The following is a 24542-nucleotide window of genomic DNA, read 5'->3' on the forward strand; positions in this document are numbered from 1 at the left end:
TATAATTGGGTCATTCTGTCTTACGAAATAACAGCCTTTATTTATTTAATTTTAAAAAACTGTTTATGGGTATCTGGTAAATGTTTGTACTTAGGGAGCATGTGAGCTGTTTTGATACAGGCATGTAATATGTAATAATTATAACAGCTCTGTGGAAATAGCTAGGAATGTGTATGTATCAATGGCAAATGCCCATCTGCTATACATGGTGTTGCTTTCGTGGTGTGTCTCTTACATGTCTTTTCCTCTGTATGTTTTCTGATCCACAGGAAGTTGCGGTGAAGGAACAGCTAACAGGAAAAGGGAAGCTGAGCAGGAGGAGTATCAGCTCTCCAAACGTGAACAGAGTAAGTGTGTGGAACCCAGTCCTGTGCTCTCTCTGGGACCTCTCTCCTCTCCTCTTTTCTTGGGTAACTCTTCTCCACCTGTCAAACCCCATCTCCAAAGTCCTTCCCTTCCCAGGACTGATGTCAGGGCCCCGGTCTCGACCGCGATTGGCTCTGTGCACCTCTGCCCTCTTCCTACTGATATTGTAAGGGAAATAGCACTTAAATACCTTCCAGGTGTTTCTTCTCTTCCAGTCACCACTGCCGAGCACCGACTGAGGTGTTCAGTGAATGTTTGTTAACTAAACCAAAACTAGCCAAGTGCCCATGGCAAGCCAATGCCATTTTCTGGGCTTAAGTTATTTTTAGGTTGAGAAGGAGTCTGGAGTCGGTTCACAGACCGGTTGTTCACAGGACAGCAGGGTGGTGTCCATGCCTCAGATAGATTGAGCTATTTCATAACAGTGGCTTCAGCTGATTGTTGTTTTTAAAAACATAGATATAATTTATGTGCATATTGAACATGGGAATAATTATTCACAAAGATATGCTCTTGGCCCCTTGACTTATTTCTCTTTTCCTCATTTTTGATGAAGATGTGGATATGAAAACTGACACTTTCGTCCTAACTTCACACTGAGAGAAGTCACAGCACAAGCATGATGAGAAAGGGCAGCTGACCTTAGCCTTAGCATCTGAGAGAGAAGAGAGAGCGATCCAGAGTGACTGTTATTGGGTCATTCTGGTTTCATGCTGGAGAGTCACGAGGCCACGGCATGGCTGCTAAGGATGTCACCAACCATTTCAGACATGTAGGAAGATCACTTTAACTCAAGAATGATAAAGTCTCATTTCTTCAGAAAATGATATATTAAAATATACTGATATATGCAGGCATTGAGTATTTGGGATCTAGTAGTTTAAATAGTTTGTGAGTTTATTTACAGTTGCTACAGATACCCAGAGGACGGAATCATAAGCTCAGGCCATGGTAAGATAACCGGTAACCTGGCATCTTTCACACAGAAGGAAGGGATCACCCAGCGGGAGATCTCTCATTCAGGTCCAGGTCCTGTAAGATCTGGATATTCAGATCTTACTGAGGTTACGACCTCAGTGTGAATTGAATATCCAGATCTTACAGGAACCTCTCATCTGAAAGTGGTTCATAACCAATTCAATGTTCGTAATGTCCCAAAGTCCACTAGTGTGCAGCCTTCATCTTGACAAGCTCCCTGCTGCCACCCAACTTGACGTTTGATTGACTGGGTTGGCAAAGGCTGGCACTGCCTAGACCACGTGTTGATGCTGTAATGTGTAAAGAACTAACTCCCCGTCTTTCTTCTTCAGTTGTCCGGAAGCCGACAAGATCTCATTCCATCATACAGTCTAGGCAGCAACAAGGTAGGTGTCTTTAACTATTTCTGTCAGTTTTAAGGCCCATCTTCTCAAATCTCAGGTTATTTTTGCAAGCCAGAATTTCCTCTACTCACATCTGTATTATGGGAAACTTACTGGAAAGCGTTTAGAGTTCATTTCTTTTAATCTGCCAATTAAAATAAGGTTTTTTATTAGATTCTCTGACTACTGGGGTTGAAAAACAATTTTTCTGCTAAAGCTTGTACTTCTGTCTAAATTTTCTTTCTAATTCTGTCAGAAAAGAAACTTCAAATCAGGTTTTTATAGTGAAGTATTGATGTGTGACGATGAAAATTTATGAGAAATAAAAATGTATCTAAAAGTTAACGTTATTTGTGAGAAGAAAAAGAGAATGGAAATTTTGTCCGCTGGAATTTATTTACTGTAATAGAGCATTCTCTGTTTAACAGAGTTTTAAGCATAGAGAGCTCATTCTTGTTTACTTAAAAAAGGTAAAAGCTCCTTGAAACTGTCTTACCTGGGCCCCACACATGACAGTTTGTGTGTGTCACTTTTGAGGGGTCTGGTTAGATGTTGGTGCTGCCAGCCATATGCAGCGTGTCCCATGTTGATTTGCAGCCCTTGAGGAGGTCAGTAGTGGTTGTGGTCTTATGAGATGGTCTGATGTGAGGGACTTGTTTTCGAATCTACAAAGTGGAGTGACGGAAATTGGCTGCTTCATGACAATTCTTAAAGCTGGGTGGGGTTCATTATGCTATTTCTATTGTTAATTATTCTACACTTTGCTTTTGTGTATGTTTGACATTTTCATTATAAAAACTTAAGAACAATGAAGATGAAGTTGATGCATTAATTAGGCACTTTTTTATTTTTGAGACAGAGTTTCACTCTTGTTGCCCAGGCTGGAGTGCAATGGCACCATCTCAGCTCACTGCAACTTCTGCCTCCCAGGTTGAAGCAATTCTCCTGCCTCAGCCTCTGCAGTAGCTGGGATTGCAGGCACCTGCCACCATGCCTAGATAATTTTTGTATTTTTAGTAAAGACAGGGTTTAACCATGGGCTGGTCTCGAACTCCTGACCTGAAGTCGTCTGCCCACCTTGGCCTCACAAAATGCTGGGATTACAGACTTGAGCCACTGCTCCCAGCTGGAGACTCTTTCTTAAGATCTAGATTATTAGTAGTTTGCCTACACTAGGATACATGTGTATGTTTATAGACATACAGGTTGCCCGCTCATCTGTTTGTTGAAGCCCTGCGTGGACATGGGTTTCTGTAAGTGTGCTGTTTATTCTCCGCCAGTGATAGGTTTGATTAGCTGTAGCTTAGTGTCAGTCTTGATTACCTGAAGAGAGCAGAGTTTTTGAAAATTGTACGTGATATTTTAATGTAAATAAAATATCTTAAGGAAAAGATAAGAAAAACATGACTTGCTGTTTGGGGAACTGTGTCTAATCTAAATCTCCAATTATAAGTTCCTTGAAAGAAGTGGCCAAAATTCTTCTGTTTTTCTTCTGTTAAGAAAACTGTGGCCGGGCCTGTAATGTCAGCATTTTGGGAGGCTGAGGAGGGTGGATTACCTGAAGTCAGGAGTTTGAGACCAGCCTGGTCAACATGGTGAAACCCCATCTCTACTAAAAATACAAAAATTAGCTGGGCGTGGTGGTGCACATCTGTAATCCCAGCTACTCGGGAAGCTGAGGTAGGAGAATTGCTTGAACCCCGGAGGTGGAGGTTGCAGTGAGCTGAGATTGTGCCACTGCACTCCAGCCTGGGCAATAAGAGCAAAACTCCCTCTCAAAAAAAAAAAAAAAAAAACAAAAAACTCTGCCTAGTTTCTTATTTTAAATGAATACAGTAACAGAAAATAATATAATCTAGTTCAAAGAAAAGTACTGTCCATCATATACACCAGAGAAATAGAACAAAGGAGCAGAGACGCTATTAGAACCAAGCCAAGGCACGGCAGAGTTCTGGCTTCACACAGAACTCAAGCTGGGGGGAGCCTTGAGGTGGAGATCAGGGTGGGAGCAGGGTGGAGACCAATTTTTTTTTTTCCTAGACTGAGTCTCTCTCTCTCTCACACACAGGCTGGAGTGCAGTGGCCTGCTCTCAGCTCACTGCAGTCTCTGCCTCCCGGGTTCAAGCAATTCTCCTGCCTCAGCCTCCTGAGTAGCTGGGACTATAGGCGCACACTCATGCCCAGCTAATTTTTGTATTTCAGTAAAGATGGGGTTTCACCGTGTTGGCCCTGGTAGTCATGATCTCCTGACCTCATGATCTGCTCATCTCTGCCTACCAAAGTGCTGGGATTACAGGCGTGAGTCACTCCTCCTGGCCACCCATTGCTAAGGATGATGCTGAGGTTCACAGTCAGGGAAGGAGCTGAAGGAACACGGTGTGTGATTGAAGGCTTGGGATGAACCACCTTGCCATGTTCTTGACAGCACATGAGGTGGGAGTGAAGTCCAGGGTGTAGGGGCTGGGCGTGGTGGCTCATGCTTGTAATCTCGGTGGTTTGGGAGGCCCAGGTGGGTGGCTGACTTGAGCCCAGCAGTTTGAGACCAGACTGGGCCACACAGGGAGTTCCCTTCTCTGTAAAAAAAAAAAAAAAAAATCTTAAAAATTAGGCAGGCATGATGGCTTATGCCTGTAATCCCAGCTAGTTGGGAAGCTGAGGTGGGGGAGGATCGATTGAGCCCAGGAATTTGAGGCCACAGCTAACTATGACCGCACCATTGCACTCCAGCCTGGGTTACAGAGAAGGACCACGTCTTAAAAAAGAAAAAAATAAAAGAAGAAGAAAAAAGTAGAGTCTGTGAGCGGAACCTAGAGAGGCAGGGCCTTATTTTTGGTATCCTGATGTCATGTCCCAAGGAATGGCAGGGGAGCTGGACACCATGGAAGGACTTGAAAGCAGAGCAGTAACATGGCCACATGTGAATTAGAACGTTTGTTCTAATGGTCCAGCTGGGTCTTACCCCATCCCTGGCTGTGGTGTGTGCATAGGAAATGTATAAACGTATACAGTTATCAGTGCAAACGTGGGAAAAATTGTTTTGAGTTGGAGGGTGGAGGGACTGGTTAGGGGAGAAATAGCCAGAGAGAGAAGAGAGACACAGACGGATTGGGGAGGGGACTCTAGAGTCCTGCAGTCGCCAAGAGTGAGGGGACTTGAGTGTTGTCGAGTTTGGGACAGCAGAGTATAGGTCTGAGAGATGAACTGTGGGTCAGGCTTTGGCAAGAAATGATTCAGTTCCATTTTTGAGGGTCTCAGGTGTCGGAGTTGAAGCCAGTTTCTGGAGCCTGAGGGGATACTGGGGACAGTGCGGGCCGGATTGGCTGAGGCAGTGGTGGCGCTTCAGGCGATGGTGCGGAGGCGGCAGTGCTGGGGAGGAATGAAGACAGGGTCAGGGCAGTGTCAGAAGGCCAGGGAGGGGGGTTTTAGGAAAGATTCTGCTCAGAAGCTTCAGAGACAGCATGGGGTGAGGATGGAGACCAATTCTGGTGTGACTGCAGGGCTCATCATGGCCTGTGCAGGGCTGGGGGCCAGTGGGACAAGGCGTATTAGATAAGTAACTGTCATGTTACACAGTTGTCCTAACGCTTCTGGACCTTCCTGCTGTTGGTTCTTGGTTCTTTGGGGTCCCGAATAACTCAGCAAGGGTGAGGAAAGCCTGAGTTCTGGCTGCTCAGCTCCCCTCCTGGGGCGGGGCCAGTGTGGGCACAAGGACGCATCTCCCCACGCTCTGTCATGTACCTCTCAAGCCCTGGTCACAGCACTCACAAGCTTATGTTACCTGTTGGAGGATGTCAGTGGGTCGTGGTTCACCTCAGGTTTTGGCCTGTCTGGCTCTCGCCAGCCGTGGTAGTCCCATCCTCTGAGACGTGGTGAAGTATGTCAGGGGAGACAGAGATGCCGGCCTGCCAGTCCTCGCTTTGCTCCCAGTTCAGCTGTGGAAACTCTTGGCACCCACAGGCCTGGAAGGTTGCCACAGATGCCAGGACCTCAGCGCCATGCGGCTCACCGCGTGTCAGATCAGCGAGTTAGGTGGATGTCCACATGTCAGAATGAGAGAATTGTTACTTCTCCACAGGGTAAGGTGAAGCAGAAATCTTCTTTAACAGAGTTGTAAGGATGGACCTTAACAGATGAGCAAGTTCAGATGATAGAGGAGAAAAATACTAGTCCAAGGGCCTTTGGTTCCAGATCCCCTTGGTGGGGTGCAGAATAGCTCCCCCATTTTCAGTGGAAGGGGCACAGTAGTCTTATGTAAAGTAGAGCATCCTGAAATATTCTTAGGGACAACAAAAATGTTTTAAATTACATTTTTTCAAGAAAAGAAAGACCCCCCCTCACCCCATAGCAGGGAACAGAGGCTCTCCCTGTGGCCTTTTAAATGAAACAAGGAAAAACATCTTTAAAGATTTATGTGGCCTTGCCTTGAAATCAGGATGCTGTGGGCCACCTGTAGTAGCATTTCTCAGGAGAGAGTAGTATTCAAGCACACAGTGGTCAGGATCCTCTCCAGCTCCTAGCACGGCGATGCCTGCACACATGTGGTGTGTACTTACAAGGGCATTGGTGGCAACGTGGTTACACACACACACACACACACACACACGGCACTATACAGCTATAAACATGACCAGGAACTCTTTCAGGTATATGAAAAGATCGCCAGGATATATTTAGTGATTAAAAATGAGTGCAGAACAGTATACTGCAGGGTTGTATGTAGATTTGCCTCCGTATAAATGAGAAGCTGTAAGGACTCACCGTTCCTTACCTGCTCAGGATGGGTGGGAGGATGTGGTGGCCAGCAAGTGGGAGTACAGGTTGGAGGAGACAGCTCACCGTGTACTTGGTTTTTGGTCCCCGTGAACAGATGACCGTAGAGTCTTACTCTCTAACTAATTATAACTTGTTGCAAGTTTTTGCTCTTCTGCAGTTAGTGGTTTCAGGAGGCCTCCAGTGGGTGAAGAAATGGTTGTATTGGGAACCTCAGACTCATGATTTTTTTTGTTGTTCATTTTTTCTTTTGGAGACTTCCTGCATTCCTCAGTTTTCAGAGCTCCAGGGAGAGGTGAATAATTCATTAGGCTTTCCTAATGAGTGGGTACAACCACTGTCCTACCATCTAAACCTTAGGCTTGCTTTGACCTCCAGCTTCTGAATGCATTTTTAACTGTAGTTTTTAGAAGATGACTGCATTCCACACTGTACTAACCCTCACCCTTTTGTGAAAATCACCGTGACGGTGTGTCTGTCTGTCTGTACAGCCACGATGTATGCTGCCTTGCAAATGTTCCTGGTACCCGGGGCCAAGACTGTTTGTAAAAGTATTTATCTGTCAAAAAAGACCAGGAATGAAGGCATCCTACTGAGTTTAGAAGGTCCTGGAATGTGAGGAGTTGGAGTTAATTCATACTAAAATAAATAATAAACATTTGAGACTTGGACATTTTTGGGTTCTTTTCCGTGAATCCATGCAACCATCTTGCTGATGCTGGTGACACATGAAAACTGTAGATTGCAGGCTCTGTCGTGCTGTCTTCTGTACCACATCACATCACATGGAGCAGTCAGGGCAGGGCGGGTGGAATACAGTTGGAAGCAGACAGAGGCCACTGGGAGGTTCTGGGGAGGTTCTCTTAGTTTTCAGTTGCTCAGTTGGGTGCATGAGAGACATGGCGAAGTGGGCAGGGAGGCAGGTGCAGAGGAGGGTAATAGGATTAGGGGTGTGGGAGGCGAGAGGAAAGCAGTTAGGTTCTAACGACAGACTCATGGTTTGGCCTAATCATACTTGGAATGAGGCCAGCCCTGCTTTCCATTCCTCTGTTTGTCAATGCCCCTACGTATGAAAAGTGGTATTGTTTTACTAGGCTCCACCGAGATTGAATTGATGAACTAATTAATCTTAAAAAGATAGAGTTTGGTTAACTATTCCAAACGTTAAATTCACTGTAGGGCCTAAAATAAATCACTCTTGGGATAAGTCTTTCACTTAAAAATATAAAATACAATCCCTGATGGAAGCAATGTTGCTATTTATTGCTATCGGGTGTTTCGTCATTATTGTACAGGTATTTTCTATAGGTATAATGAAACCTTAGCAGGCTTTCTGTGACTGTCTGCCGACACTGGCTGAGGTTGAGGTGCAGGACGAATCCCGGCGTGTCTTTGGTCTTTCCACCCCAGAGTCGGCTGCGCATTGAGGTCTTCTGCAACACGACGAACGCTGTTGACAAAATCATTTTTATTTCCGAAGTTATTTTAGGAGAAATTTTATTTTTAATGAGTCAGTTTAAGATTATATGTTTGTCATCTTTTGATTGGAGTTTTTGAGGAAATTGAGATTAGTCAATAGCATGAGCAAATACCCGGTTAGCAGAATTGAATTTTATGTTGGCTCCGTCACCTTCCTGAAAAGTGTAATGGTTTCATGCAGCCCTAGGAGGAGCTGCCAAGCATGAGTCACTCTTCTTCCAGCTGCAGTGGAGCTGCCTTTAGACCCAAAATGTCACTGGCACTTCTCGTTATTTACCTTTTTGTCACTTTCCTGATCAAAACTAGACTAATTCCCAGAAAACCCGAAGAATTTGTGTCTGACAGAGGAGCAAGAGTGGGAAAACTGCAGGTGTCCCTGGGGACCAAATCAGGTCCCCTGGGAGCCTCCAACGTTCCTACCTCATCCACTTTGCCCTTGAGCCTGGTGCTGGCTACCAGTAACTGCAGCACTGACCAGGGTTTTCTTTCTGTGAGTCTGCCTGTGAGGACAAATGTGTCCCAATGGTGATAAAGCTGGGTAAGGACCCAAAACAAAGCCAGCTTCCCTCTTGTGTACTTGTATCACAGCCGATTCTGAAGTGTGATAGACATGCAGGATGTTAGAGACGGATGAGAGATTTAGATTTCAGGTGGTGGGGCGCAGATCACTGCAGGAGAAAAACTGGGATCATACTCTTTCGCTTTTAGACCCGAGCGATTGAGAGCGGGAAGTCCCAGCGCCCTGCGAAGTCCCTGAGTCTGGTCCTGAGTTCATCTCCCTGTGAAATGTATTGAACTGTTTTTTCTTTTCTTTTTTTGTCTGCCCCAACATTTCAGTAAAGGGAGGATAACCCTAGGACCACCAAGCGTATGAAATGTATCTCAAAGACAGTCATTGCTTTGTCCCTGGGGAAACGTGTGTAGCTGTACCCTAACCCACAGGTTTCATCTCTGTCAAGAGAATAGAGGTGTGACAGAGGAGAAAAATCTAGTAATTCCAGTGGAGGGTTTCTGCAGAGCTCCGTTGGTGTCAGCTGGGGGAGGGAAGCGCGTGGCACCCAGTTTCACCTCCTCCGCATCAGCTGCTCCCTCTGAAGTGGAGCCTTTTCCATCCCAGTGCGATTTGAGGTTCCTGTCCCAGGGCAGTGGGATCAGAACTGTGGGGGAGGAGCGACATGTGAAGTTCCTCACGGCTAAGAAGGTTGTTCAGATAGAGGACAGAGTGAGCCGTGTCTCTGTTTGTCATGCTCTACAGGGCTGGCAGGAGCCACACATTGCGTACCTTTCAGTCTTCTCACTTGCAGTATTTGAGTACAGAAGACGGAGTTACTGCTTCTGTTCTGATTGGGCTGGAACCTGGCATTCTGGAGTGCCTGCTGGGAAGAACTGCCTGTGAAGCCACCAGGGCCTCGGTGTGCCTTGGGGAAGAGGTGGCACCTCCATGATTTGCTCTTGGCCTAATTCTACGTCAGACAGTCCAGGTGCTGACTCGAGATCAGCAGCTTAGTTTTCCTTAGGGACAGACTGCAGCCATGGAGCTGCCAAACAAGAAAAATCCAAAATAAGAAAATCAATGCTTCCAAATAAGTAAGTTGTCTTCAGAACAGCTGCGTGTGAGCTCACCACTGTACACAAAGCAGGGGGCTTTTCTCCTCTGAGAAACTCCACGGATGGCTAACCTTAGTGATCATCACCTGATGGGGATATCCCAGGATACATAAGGCCCCAGCTTCCCAGACAGATCATGAAGTGTGAATGCAAAAATTAACAAATCATTCAAATATGTAAATGAGAGTGTGATTCATGGAGATGCCAGCACTCGACCGGTGAATTATTTTAGAGCCCACAGTCTCACTGATCACGTGTTCATGTCTCTCTTGTTCCCCTTGCTTCCTAATCAGCCCTGACCATCACACCATTTTTAAAAACGATACCAAGTGCTGAGAGAGTTCCTAGGGAAAGTGGCTTTCTCTGAGGAACACAGGATCCAGATCACTTAGGGCTTATTGATTTTTATGATCAGTACTTACGTTGCTGCTAAAAGCAGATAGGTTTCCAATGCATTTCTGAAACCCAAGAGGCCCTTCCTCCTCAATCCATCTTTAAGAGCAGCGAAGAACTCGCTGTCCCCATCCTGCTGTTCAGGCAGTTAGTAAAGAAAGCTTGAGTTAATCGTTAGGGTCACTCATCTGTGCGCTGCCAGCTCAAGCTTGTATTCCACATGATGATTAAACTCCAGTGGGAAGAAGTTAGAGATTATCAGGGGATCACAGGGAAATTAAAGCTTTTAAAAGATTTGTGTCTCACCTCTTACCAGTTTTAATAAAAGCAACATTTGGGGTTTATTTCTTCCCTAGATAGGGCTGAAGGTAAAAGTGCTTTGATGGTATCGCTATTTTTATGGCTCACTGTGAAATTTGGAATGGTCTTTTAATCCCTCAACCGATGAAATCTCGGTTGAAATCTCTTTAACAGGAATTTACAAATAAGTTGAGAGCACAATAAAATTTGGTAATTCAGAGACTTCCATCATTGAGCATTTATAATTATTGACTTGGATTTGACTGTAATTTATCTGTAATACCTATTTAAAATGAGAGATTTGGTAATATTTACTGTTAAGATTTGTTAATATTTACTACATGTGAGTCAGTGGAAGCATAGTCTAGGAGTGGCGAGAAGAGACACCCTCTGACTCAAGAGTTGTTTCCATGGAGAACTGAGTGAAAAAGGGTATCTTGAGGCAAAAGAGCAGAAGTGGCCTTAAAGCAGAACCGAAGGGAGAATTGCAGAAGGAATATGTCCGTCTTCTGTGGGAGACAACAGGATGCCCGGGGTAGAACACGTGGTGGGATGCAGCTGAATGGGAGATTGTAAATTGCTGTATGGAGGGGCTGTCCAAATGACGGGGTATTGTTGTTGGGGAATGTAATACAATTAGCAGAGTGACAAGCAGAAGAAAAGTGCTGGTCAGGCATGGTGCCTCACACCTGTAATCCCAGCACTTTGGGAGGCTAAGGAAAGAGGATTGCTGGAAGCTGGGAGTTTGAGACCAGTCTGGGCAACATAGTGACACTCCGTCTCTACAAAAGTAATAAAAAGATTAGCTCTGTGTGGTGGCATGTACTGTAGTCCCCACTCTTCTGGAGGCTGAGGCGGGAGGATTGCTTGACTCTAAGAGTTGGAGGTTACATGAGCTGGGATGGCACCCCTGCACTCCAGCCTAGTGACGAGAACCCCTGTGTCTTAAAATAGAGAAAACAAAGTGCTTGTGCAATCAAGCTTATATTCTACAAAGGAAGTTTAGTAATACATAACGGTTTTTTTGTCTTGAGTATCTGTACTTTTCTTTGTTGTTGTTAATGGAAACAAAATTGACAATTTTGTCTTTACTAGGGCCGGTGGGAAAGTCAGCAGGATGTATCCCAAACCGCAGTTTCCAGGGGAATAGCTCCCGTTGCCCCCGCCCTCTCTGTTTCTCCCCAAAATCACCATTCTCGGGATCCAGGTAAGTTATCAGTTCACTTGTCAATTACTGTCAGAAATCTGAGCATCTTTCAGAAAGTTTAAATTAGGATTTCCTGCCAGGCAGCTGCTGTTCTACTAGATAATGACCATCAGAATTGTTTGGGTTCTCATCTTAGCAGGTGGAGTTCCATTGGCTCTGGAATGTTGGCTCGATCTTGCATTGCTCTGATAAAGACTGCCTGCTCATGACGTGTTAGCCTGCACATTGCTGGACTCTGTTGGCACCTCTTTGTTAAGGACTTTAGATACATGATCTTCCCTGGAATTCTCTTTGTGGGGAGATTTTAAATTATAACCTGAATTTCTTTTTTTTTTTTTTTTTTTTTTTTGAGACAGCGTCTCACTCTGTTGCCCAGGCTGGAGTGCAGTGGCGTGATCTCGGCTCACTGCAATCCCTGCCTCCTGGGTTCAAGTGATTCTTCTGCCACAGCCTCCTGAGTTGCTGGGACTACAGGTACCTGCCACCACGCCCAGCTAATTTTTGTATTTTTAGTAGAGACAGAGTTTCACCATGTTGGCCAAGCAGGTCAGATCACCTGACCTCAGGTGATCCGCCCGCCTCAGCTGCCCAAAGTGATGGGATTACAGGCGTGAGTCACCTCGCCCAGCAAGTTTCTTTAGTATTGGAATATTTATTTCGATCATTGTGTCTCCTCAGCTATCATAGGTTATATTTTTCAAGGGACCTCTTAGTTCATCTAGATTATTAAGTTTATTTTCATAAACATCGCTTTACCTGATTTTTTATTTGTAGGATCTCTCGTGATGCTCCTTCTTTCTATTCTGATAATGATGATTTTTATTTTCTCTTTTGAATACTTACATGACAGATGTATCAGATATATTAATCTCAGAACCAGTTTTTGGCTTTGTTAGTTTTATTTTGTGTGGCAGTTGATTTTTAAATGTTTCTGCATTTCACATATTTTTGGGATATTGTGCTTTTATTTTCATTCTCTTCAGAGTATTTTAAAATTTCCCTGGGATTGCATCTTTGATCCATGAGTTATCAAATAGCATGAATTCTTCTTCTATACTGGGGGTAATCATATTCCAGATTGTGTTCTGTCTTGGTTAATATTCTGTGTGCACTACTGTGTTTGCGGCCATGAGGTTCTGCGTATATTTAATTAGGTCACTGTGGTTCATTGCCCTGTTCATATCCTCTGGATCTTTAATGATTTGGTGGAGACCTATTCTGTGGGTTCTTGAGAGGGCATTAGATATCCAAATATGATTGTGAAAATTCTATTTCCCTTTATACAGTTTTTGCTTCATTCATTTAGAAACTCTGCTAATTAGGTACATGCACATTTAAGATTGTTTTATCTTCCTGATAGAGTGACCTTTCTGTCATGAAATGTCCCTTACATCTCTGGAGTTACTCTAACCTTGAAATTTCTCTTGCCTATCATTTGTATATGACTGCATCAAATTTATTTACTGTTTGCACAGTGTATCTTTGTCACAGCTTTTTACATTTTAGCATGTATTTGTCTTTAAGCTAAAAGTGATTGTCCTGTAGACAGCATATGGTTGGGTCCAGTTCTTTCCCCTGAATCTCATCTCACAGTTCCTGCCCTTTAATGGGCGTGTTTCACCCCTTCCAGTGCCTACCATTGAGGTCCGCCATGTTGTCATTGGTTTTCTACTTGACTGTTCCGTTTTTTGTTCCACTGTAACTCCTTATTTACCTTCTTTCGGGTTAGTCAAAAAAAACATTTAGTGTCACATTTTATTTCCTCTTTTTGCTTTTTGGGACACCAGTATTTGTTCACTAAAGTCTTCGCTCAGAAACCCTGCTTTGCATTCTTAACTTGCCCAATCTACGTAGAGTTAATATGATACCACTCCCCACCTCACAAGTACAGGAACCATGCAACACTATAAATCATTGACCGGTTCCTCTAGGCCCCTGATTTTGTACTGTTGTTTCATCTGTATTTATAGGTGTTAGAACCCTCACTTTATAATGTTGTTCCTTTTGCTTTAAAATAGCCACTTATAGGCCAGGTGCAGTAGCTCACACCTATAGTCCTTGCATTTTGAGAGGCTGAGGTGGGTGGATTGCTTAAGCCTGGGAGTTGAGACTAGCCTGGGCAACACGGTAAAACCCTCTCTCCACGAAAAATGGAAAAATCAGCTAAGCATGGTGGCGCACACTTGTCCCACTACTCAGGAGGCTGAAGTGGAAGAATCACCTGAGCCTGGGAGGTTAAGGCTGCAGTGAGCCACGATTGTGTCACTGTCCTCATGCCTAGGCAACAGAGTAAAACCCTGTCTCGGAAAAAAAAAAAAAAAAAAAAAAAAAAAAAGCTCAGGCCAGGCACAGTGGCTCATGCCTATAAAATCCCAGCACTTTTTGGGAGGCCAAGGCAGATTGGATCACCTGAGGTCAGGAGTTCGAGACTAGCCTGGCCAACATGGTGAAGCCCTGTCTCTACTAAAAACACAAAAATTAGCTGGACGGGGTGGCAGGTACCTGTAGTCCCAGCTACTCGGTAGGCTGAGGTAGGAGAATTGCTTGAACCCGGGAGGCGGATGTTACAGTGAGCCAAGATCGTGCCATTGCACTCCAGCCTGGGTGACAGAGTGAGACTCTTGTCTTAAAAAAAAAAATGCCATTTGTCTTTTAAGCACATTAAGAGAATACAGAAAAGATGATTTTTTTCCCCCCCGGATTATTTCTGGCAGCATCCAGTCTTTGCTGAAGATCTTTTTTCTTTTCATCTGATTTTATTTCTTTTAGCCCAAAGAATATTCTTTAGTATTTCTTAGCGCACAGTCCTCCAAAGTGCTCTCCTTTTTTGAAATTATTTTCATTTCACTGTTTTGTTTTGTTGTTGTTTTAAGAATATTTTCACTGCATAGAGAACTCTGGGTCGCGGTCCTTTTTCTTCACCGCATAGAGAACTCTGGGTCGCGGTCCTTTTTCTTCACCGCATAGAGAACTGTGGGTCGCGGTTTTTTTTCTTCACCGCATAGAGAACTCTGGGTTGCGGTCCTTTTTTTTTTTTTTAGCACTTCAAAGGTAATTCCTCATCTCCAGCCCCTTCTTTTATGCTGAGAATTCAGCCATCAATTGACAGTTTCCACTCAGTGTGACAGATTTGCTCAGTTTGCCTGCTTTCAGAAGCTTATCTTTGTGGCGATTTTGCTATGATTTGCTTAGGTATGGTTTTCTTAGTATTTAATTTGCTTGTCAAGTTCTTGGATCCGTAAGTTGATGTTTTTCAACAAATGTGAGAAATATTTAGCCATTATTCATTAAAACTTTCCCCTTTCCTTTTCCTCTGCTTCTTCTGAGAATCTAATTACTCACAGGTTAGATTGCTTAATATTGTCCAACAGGTCACAGAGGCACTATTCTTTTTTTTTTTTTGAGACAGGGTCTCACTCTATTGCCCAGGCTGGAGTGCAGTGTCATGATCTCGGCTCACTGCAACCTCTGCCGCCAAGGTTTAAGCAATTCTGCTGCCTCAGCCTCCTGAGTAGCTCGGATTACAGGTGTCTGCCACTACACCCAGCTAATTTTTTGTATTTTTAGTAGAGACCAGGTTTCACCATTTTGATGAGGCTGGTCTGGAACTCCTGACCTTCTGATCCACTCACCTTGGCCTCCCAAAGTGCTGGGATTACAGGCAAGAGCCACCACACCTGGCCCTTTTTTTTTCTTAATTAACCTTTTAATCTTATGTTTTCTGGTTGGATAATTTTTTTCTGTGATTTCCAGTGCTCTGTTAAGCACATCAGGGAATTTTTCATTTCAGTCATTTTTTTTTTTTTTTCAGTTCTAGAATTTCCATTTGCTGCTGCTTTTGTGGTCTTCATTTCTCCATTGATATTCCTGGTCTGTGCATTTGTCAAGACTGTATTCTCCTTTGCATCCTTGGACTTGTTTAAGAAAGCTGCCTTAAAGTCATTGTTAAATCCAGTATCTGGACATCTCATGGTCTATTTTTATTGACTCCTTTGTTGACTGTGGTTCATACTTAATAATACATTCTTACCTGCTGTTAATAAGTGTTATCAAATGTATTTATATACACCCATGTGATTCACACCCCAGTCAAAATGTAGGACCTTGACGGGACTCCAGTTAACTCCCCCTCCCCACGGTCAGCCAGTGTTCTGGTGACTTCTCTAGATTACTTGTGCCGTTTCTTCCTTTTGGATCTCTATTCGTCTTAAACTTATTTTATGTTCTGTCTCCCCTCTTTTATTTTTCTCATCCTTGTTTTTGTCTTCCTGTACATGGTTTGACTTTTCTAAACTGAGTTATGGCGTGGTATAGCCATCTCTTTGCTTTTTTATTTTTCAGTGGTGGCTCTCATGGTTACAATGTATATCCTTAACTTTTTGAAGTATGCTTACACTTAGTATTCTACTGCTTTGTGTAAAATGTAGAAAGCTTACATCCGTATCCATCCATTTACCAACTGAATTCCCGGTAAGTTTGGAATCTTTTCAGGGGTTAGTGTGGAGTAGAGATTTGGGGGGAGTCGTGTGTATCTGTTGAGGCAAATGTATTCCTTAAGGTGACTTGCTTGTTCATTTCTAAATGTTATGTAAATACAGCTTTTTGTCACCTATGACTTGGATTAGATTTTACTATAAATTAATAGGGGGAAGAAATCTTAGCGTATCATAGATATACCTGTCTGTACCTCTGATTCAAGCCTTTGGAAATTAATAGCAGGTAAAAACGTAAGTTGTTCAAGGCGTCTCTCCCTAACTTGTAATAAACAACTTCCCAGAAGGTCAGTTTCATCATCTTCCTTCAATAAATAGTTATGAAAAATTCGATTGAGTAAGACATAGTCCCGACTTCAAAGAGCTTAAAGTCTAGACAGAGAGCTGTACATGTGTGTCATTGGCAATGTGACTTAAAAATCAGTCCTGTTTTATTCTAGGGCAGAAGTGAAAGCTTGTGCCAGCTAGCGACAGGATAGAGGTGAATTACTGTTTGATGCTGATAGGACCAGTGCATACTGGAGCATTTTGGCAGCACCCCAGTTACAGCTCTTTAATTGGAAAAGGGACATTACTATGTTTGAGGGAAATTACGGAAACTACAATAATTGTGTTTCTCTAATATTTTTTAAGGATACCTTTGGTTTTTATTGTTAGATTTGCTGACAAGCGAAGTCTGGCAAATGTACAGGAAAGAAAATGTATGTAATTGTATCTGTTTTCTCTTTTTCCCCTGTAATATGGGCAGGACTCAGTAACCTCACTGCGTCCTATTTGAATCCCGTCAAGTCCTTCGTGCCACAGATGCCAAAGCTCCTCAAGTCTCTCTTTCCCGTCCGTGATGAGAAAAGGGGCAAGCGGCCATCTCCCCTCACACACCAGGTAAAGAGCATCGAGAAAGCAGCTGTGAACGTTTTTCTAATAGACGGGCACTCTGTGTTGCGCCCAAGCTAGAGATGGAGGCACAGCGGTGGGGCCGGGGGGCTAAAGCCTGTTTTTGAACTCAGGAACAGCTGTCGGTCGTTTCTCCTCCACTCTGTTCAGAGATAACAGAGCTGTTTAAACTTACGGACACACTCCCCCTTTCTGCTTTTAAAAGGTGCCAAGGACACTGCTAATGTGATTTATGGTCATATCACTTAGAGAAACAGTAGTAAAATTTATGAAGTGCACTTAGCATTGTTTGTGTATTGCCAAGTAGAAAATGTAATTCTATTTTTAATTCTTGATTTCATTTCTTTTTTCAAACAGTTTTATATCATGACTGCCCTTCCCTCTCAACCTCTGTTTTCTTTGCTGTGGATAACCTGTTCTTTCACTGAAATGTGATCACCTGTCTTACTGCCTTTTTTCTTAAAACTCTTTACCCAGCCCTAGGGTAAGTGTTAGAGCAAACGTGAAAGGGTTTTCCAAACAGTCAGGAAGCTGCTCTTAGGCAATGGTAAATGGGAACCCCATTGGAAATGCAATTTCCAGACTTATGTAGGTGTTAACTCAGCAGAAAATGATAAATGAGGATTTATTTATACTCATTCAAAAACACATACAGGGCAAGTTCTGTTGTCAAAATAGGTCTTTTGACATCAGCTTCTCCAGAACATTCGAGTTGCAGAAATGCAGGTTGAGTCGTCTGAGACATAGCGATTTGAAAGAATGTTCTAAGTTTATGAATGCATATTCAAGGGAGAAGGAATTAGTTTTATCAGGCTGCTGTGCAGATATATAATTTTTAGAAATCTAGCTTTAAGCATGTAAATAAGCATACACATATATGCAGTAGATGGAAATATTAAAACCAAGATTTTGCCGCTATTTAAACTGTATTGAACGGGGCATGTGAGGGGCTTATGGGTTACTGAAATGAATCTGTGACTGCAGGAGCTGAGTCTTGCCGGGACTGAAGTAGGCACTGATGATTTTTCCCAGGATTTTCTTTCCCCAGGGATCCACTGGGACTGAACCAGTGGTCGTTACTGTGTACGTTACTCAGGTGTAAACTTCTGCGTTATTGTTTCACAAAGTGTGATTCATCAACTGTCTGTCAGATTTACCAAGGGAGCTGCTTTAAAAAGGTTTCTCAGCCTGCCCTGGGAACCCATAGCTAACTTGGGGAGGCCTTGTAATCTGCATGTATAAGTGCCTGTGATGATTCTTATTCGGTGAAGTCTGATAACCAGTGTTTTCCGTTGCTGTGTAGTGAAGGCTAAGTCATGTCAGTTAAAGGAAATTGGAATCGTGTTGGAAGTCATGGAGCCAGCCTGCCATCATTACCGTTCTCGTTTAAAGCTGGTTTCCTATCACCTGCCACCTGTAGAACTTATTTATGCTCGTACTGTTTTGGCAACGAGTGATTAGCCCTCTCTGGATGTGAGAGGAACAGCAGTGTGTTAGAATAAATGTAGTGATGGAGAATAACTATAATTTATCATCCCCAGGTTACAGGTTACCTTGAAATACGTAGATTTCTTAAAACAATTTTTGTTCATTTCCCCCAGCCTGTTCATTTACTGTTTGAGCACATACAAGCAAAGGTTTGGGAAAACTGACCTCATACTAATACTTTGTATTTCATAAAAATATAAAATATATGGCTGAGTGTGGTGGCTCACACCTATAACCCAGCACTTTGGGCGGCCAAGGCAGGCGGCTCACCTGAGGTCAGGCGTTTGAGACCAGCCTGGCCAACATGGCGAAACCCTGTCTTTCCTAAAAATTCAGAATATTAGCCAGGTGTGCTCCTGTAGTCACACCTACACAGGAGGATGAGGCATGAGAATCGCTTGAACCCAGGAGGCAGAGGTTGCAGTGAGCCAAGATCGCACCACTGCACGCACTCCAGCCTGGGCGACAGAGCGTGACTCTGTCTCAAAATAAATAAAGTAGAGCCAGAACATTCCAGTTGGTTTGTGAGATCTCAGCTCCTTGGAACACATTTCCCTTTTCTCAGGGTTGCCAGGGAGCTCCCCCTTACCCACGTAGTCTGTCCTTATCATACAGACTTTGCGTCAACGTAATGCTGGAAACACTTCCACCTCCAGGCTTCTGTGCACCTTCCTTCGCCTGGCTTCCCTTCCCTCAGTCCTGGATCCTCTCCTGGGACTGTAGATTCCATCAAGCCTTTACCTACAGTGCCCAGAGCTCCAACTGGGGCCCTCCTTTTTGTTTTTGAACCTATTTTCTTCCAGGCATAAATCTCAATCAGTTCTGCGCTTTAACTGTTTAAACAGAGTAGCCAGAAAGATCTTTGGCAGCCCTGCAGTCCTCAGTGGTGTGACACCTGCCAGTGCTCCCCTGAAAGGAGTGAAGTGGGAATTTCTTACTGTGGCTCACAGCGCCCTGCAGGGTCTGTCCCTGGCCTGGAATCTTCATTCTTCTTTATTTGCTCACCAGTACTAAGCCTGATGAGTCGCCTTCTTAGCCTATGAGCATGCCAAGCGCCTTCAGTCTAGAGAGCCCTGGTGCTGGCTCTGCCTCACTCAGATTGCTCTTCCCAAAGGCCTCCCGTAGAACAGTCAGGAAAGGCCACTCCGAGGAAGATTGTCTGAGTCTACAGTGGGCTTTCCTGAACAGCCAAACCAAAACAGCTTCCACCATGTATACATGCAGGTACTACATTATCGCTTTTATTTTATTTTATTTATTTATGTTTATTTTTTTTTCTGAGACAGGCTCACTCTGTTGCCCAGGCTGGCGGAGTGCTGTGGCATGATCTTGGCTCGCTGTACTCTCCACCTTCCAGGTTCAAGGGTTTCTCGTGCCTCCACCTCCTGAGTAGCTGGGATTACAGGTGCTCACCACCACGCCTGGCTAGGTTTTGTATTTTTAGTAGAGACGAGGTTTCGCCATGTTGGCCAGGCTGGTCTCGAACACCTGACCTCAAGTGATCCACCCTCCCCGGCCTCCCAAAGTGCTGGAATTACACGCATGAGCCACCACACCTGGCCCATTTCTAACCCTTTTATCTGGAGTTTATCCTTAGGTTTATATGTTTATCAATGATCCCCCTCCACAATATTCCTTGAGCGCAGGGCTTGTGCCAAAATGGTGCCTGGTACATAGAAGATGCAAAATGTATGTTGTTTGACAGACATATGACCAGATTATAACATTATTATTATTTTAGAGACAGGGTCTTGCTCTGTCGCTCAGTCTGGAGCGCAGTGGTGGGATTATAGCTCACTGCAGCATTGAACTACTGGGCTCAAGGAATCTTCCGGCGTCTGTCTCCCAAGGCACTAGGACTACAAGTGTGCCCCACCACACCCAGCTAACTTTAAAAAAATTTTTATTTTTAGAGACAGTTTCGCTGTGCTGCCCAGGTTGGTCTTGAACTCCTGGGCTCAAGTGATCCTCCTGCCTGGTATCCCAAGTAGCTGGGATCACAGGCGTGAGCCACTGTACCCAGACTATGGTATTAAATTGTAGGGCCCAGGTGTTACTCAGCGGTAGACAGGACTGAGTTTACAGCTTAGAGGTGAAAGAAGCATGGCTGAGTGGGGATTGGAGGAATGAAGACGTATTTAAGAACCTTCTTTCCTAGGTCGGTGGAAGTGCTAAAGAGAGAAAAATCTGAGCTTTCGATTTTGGATATAGTCAGTCAGAGATGCTCTTGGTTACCTCATTTTCACTGACCATCTCTACTAAAGCTCTGTGAGAAATAAGAATTGTAGATGATAGTATCAATAAAACTGTTTTCCTAACTTGGGTTACACTTCAGGGTACAACAAGTGAAACCCACGTTAAGTACGCTTTAAATATACTTCAAATGTGCATTTAATATGCTTTCCCTTGTACTCTGAAGTGTGTTTCATCCTTAGAAATGGGCATTTTAGTGCCCGTGGAATTGAAAATGATAGGAAGAAGAAAGATAGCAGGAAGAAGAAGACTCTTTTAGTGCTCCTCGTTTTTCAAGTCTAGTCATCTTTACTATCATGGAGTTCCGTGCACTTGAAATCCGACTTGATACCTACGGTCTGAAGTTTGGACTTCTAAAGCACTCACTACTCCCCCTCCTGGGGGTCCTCCAGGAACGAGGTCATCATTTTTCCAACTAATCTTTGCCTCAGAGTTTGTTCTTACCAGGAAGTAGAAGGCGTGGGGAGCACTGTCTGTGTGAGCTGCCTCACCAGCAAGCCCCTGTGTTTAAGGTTTTTAGATTAGCAAACATTCCTTAAGTAAGATCTTTAATCCTTCATGGACACCTGAAAAACGAATAACCATCATTTTGGATGAAGTGAGTATTATATCCTTTAGAATAGCTGTGTCTGATTTTCTTCTATACATATTTGAGTAAATGTTAGCTATGATGTAGAAGTTTCATTTTAATTTGTTGTTTGTGACGAGTTCTTGCTGTATTGCCCAGGTTGGAGTGCCAGCGGCGTGATCATTGCTCTCTTAGGGTCTGTTCTCTCCGGCCTCCCTGGTCTTAACAGCTCTGGATGAGTCTCATCTGGGAAATGCTTTGTCATTCTTTGGTTGTTTCGCCAGGGTCCTGCTAAAGTGAGGAATCCGGAAGTGAGAGTTCCCTGGACGTGCAAATGGTGGAAGTGTTTCCTTCCTCCTCTAAATGGCAGACTCTACCAGGGCAGCCTGGGACTGCGCTTGGCTGGGCTTGTTTGTGAAAGGAGATGTTAGTTCGTCGTGCTGTTGGTCAGGTGACATCACCAGGCCTTTTGCCTGCTGATACTCTTGTCACTGTACTTCTTCTCTTTTACTATTATGTGGTCTCCTTGATGTGTGAAAATAATGAGGAACTTCAGATTCATTCCCAGAATTTTTTTCTCTTTGAGATTATTTTAACATTCCCAGGATATCAAGATCATTTTGAGTAATTATTTTTTTTAAAAATGCATACAGTCTGGCTATCCGCACACTTGTAAAGGTATAGTCTGTCTGCATTTGAGAGTATTGAAATATTGAACATGATAGGGTCTGAGGCAGAGCTCTGTGCCTGCAAGCAGACATCCTTCTCAAGGCACAGAGTGACTGACCAACTAACACATTTCAGTCCCAGGTAGCCAGTAATTACCTCCTTCACTCAGGCTGCTCCCTCTTTCCGCCGAAGAGTTTGTGGGAGACTGTTAGATACATTATGGAAATACAGTGGCACTGCAGCCATGACCTTCCTCTGTGTCACCAGTCCAGTAAGCCTGAGGCAGAATGGATGTTGACGATGGCTGGACTGCCCTGCACACAGACTGGTGTGGCTGTGGCTCTGTGTGAGGTATCCAGTGCTGGACTTCGCAGCACCTTAAAGAAACACACTAGTACCCAGAACCTTCCTCTCTGTGCAGCAGCTTAAAGAAATACACACAAGTACCTAAAAACTTCCTTTCTATGCAACACCTTAAAGAAATAGACAAGAACCCAGAACCTTCCTCTCTATGCAGCAGCTTAAAGAAATACACAAGTCCCTGGATCCTTCCTCTCTATTTTGGGCCTTGTGTTTTATTTTTATTTGCTAGTGCCTGTTAGTGCGCCAGTTTCAATGGTCTATGACCATTAAGTGACTGCGAAATAAGCATTATCAGATATTTAAATGTTTAGATAACATCAAGATAAAATCCAGAAAAATACATGTTCAATCATATGTCTAAAAAGAATCTGGATCAATACTACAATATAGGAAGGGGAAATATTGATACTAATATTGCATAGAGACTTAGGACAGATAGTTAAAATCCCTTAAGTGTTGGTTGTAACATGAAACAGCACAAAAACGAAACACCACAAATTGTTTGGGGATTGATGTGGAAACCAAGTGGGTCATGTTTAATAGCACACTTTCTCAAATCATTTCTCTCTCCCATTTCCCATCTGTCATGAAAGTACTGAAACTGCTTTTTATTTTATTATTTGAGACTAGGGCTTGCCCTGTTGCTCAGGCTGGAGTGCAATGATGTTGTCATGGCTCACTTAAAACTTAAAATTTTAATTAAAAATAATTTTTTTTTTAATTGAGACAGGTCTCAAATTCCTGGCCTCAAGTAATCCTCCTGCCTCAGTTTCTCACATATCTCTTTATTCCAGTTTAGTTTGGAGAATTAAAACTTCTCTGAAGCAGTTGTAATAATGCAGAAACTCACACTATCCCCTCTAAACAAAACCCCAGCTCCAACCTGGCTCTCTTTGATACTATTAGATGCCACTTAGATTACCGTACTTGGTTCTGGATTTATTACTACTAGAAATGCAGTGACCATTTGGAATTGTTTCAGAGAATAACATCAAAAATGATTTATGAGGAAGGATTAAAGGAGTTATTTATAGCTTTACCAAACGTAAGAGCTGACTATATAAGCACGCAAGGGACACCAGCACTGGGGGGAAGGGTTCCTAGGGATTTTGCTAAAGCAGTGGAGGCTCCTAGACCATAGAAATGAAATTAACCGAGAGAATGGTGACAGCTGACAGTAGGAGAATGGCTTATAGATAGCAAAGTGCTTTTTTTTTTTTTTGAGACAGGCTCTTGTTCTGTCACCCAGGCTAGAGTGCAATGGTGCTAGGGGGTGGATTTCTGTTACTTAAAAACAGGAAGTTAGACTGGGCGCACTGGGTCACACCTGTTATCTCAGCACTTTGGGAGGCCAAGGCAGGCAGATTGCTTTGAGTTCCAGAGTTCGAGACCAGCCTGGGCAACATCATAAGAACCCTGTCTCTACTGAAAAAGAAAAACCTGGACGTGGTGGCACATGTTTGTCTCAAATAAAAATAATATAAATATAAAAATAAAATAAAGACAGGAAGTTTATGAGACTATAAAATAGTCCAGGTAAGGACTGAAGAACAGAATGGGTCCTGTGTCTACCAATCATTCCTTGTATTTTGTTAAGTGGGAAAGAGGTACAAGCTGTGTAATGAAGGAATGATTATTATCAAAAAATACTTTCAATTAGAATGTCCTTGACATTTTCAGACAGGAATGTTCAGTTCCCTCCCTCACACAAAGATGTGCAGACCCATAACCGCAGCAAAGCTCTCATGAAAACCGGGAGGCCTATTAACCTGTCCTTTGGAGTCAGCAGGTTGTCAGGTGAAGACGTGATTATTTTCCTGCCACTTTAATAGTATTTATCAAACGAATCTAAAGAGGTCCTAGATCTTTTTTTGTAAGACAGAAGTCAACAGTTTATTCAGAAGGTTTAAAAACAAAGATATTTTTACAATTTACAAGATCTTTTGGTTTGAATATATTCATAAGGACTTACCTTTCTCATTTTTATGGAGATTTGTTTTTGTTTGTAATCAATTTCTGTCTGAGTTCCAGAAATGCAAAAATACTGTGCTGAAAGAGGTGGCAGCTGACAAAATTGCTGTCTTTGACCTTCTGATGCAAGTTTAGTAACTAATCTGGAAAATAATGAACTGCAATTAATGAAATCTGTACTCATATTCAAGTGTGTTTCTCAGACAGCACATAAAATAATTGAAGGAACTTCCTGCTAATTAGTTAGATTGAATTAATTTGGCATAATAGCTTTTTTTTTTCATGTATCTCAAAGTTTGTGTTCAGATGAAGCTATTTCTGTACTTCAAAGTTAGGAACTCCAAATGGCGTCTTTGATG

General features: G+C 43.3%; 1 protein-coding gene across 8 annotated transcripts in view; it reads left to right on the top strand.

Annotated features, from left to right (window-relative positions):
* KIF13B (kinesin family member 13B) overlaps positions 1-24542 on the top strand; it is a 197621-nt gene that overhangs the window by 153393 nt on the left and 19686 nt on the right. For 7 of the 8 annotated variants that reach the window (XM_017963648.4, XM_008979053.5, XM_078347109.1 and 4 more), the window contains 4 exons: positions 270-347; positions 1677-1730; positions 11373-11484; positions 16726-16859. In XM_017963648.4, coding sequence (XP_017819137.4) covers positions 270-347; positions 1677-1730; positions 11373-11484; positions 16726-16859 — 378 coding nt within the window. Of the gene's footprint in view, positions 1-269; positions 348-1676; positions 1731-11372; positions 11485-15825; positions 15955-16725; positions 16860-24542 lie in introns of all 8 variants that reach the window. The other variant, XR_013525465.1, reaches the window with a different exon arrangement.

Source organism: Callithrix jacchus, chromosome 13, assembly GCF_049354715.1.
Source record: "Callithrix jacchus isolate 240 chromosome 13, calJac240_pri, whole genome shotgun sequence".
NCBI classification, from domain to species: Eukaryota; Metazoa; Chordata; class Mammalia; order Primates; family Cebidae; genus Callithrix; species Callithrix jacchus.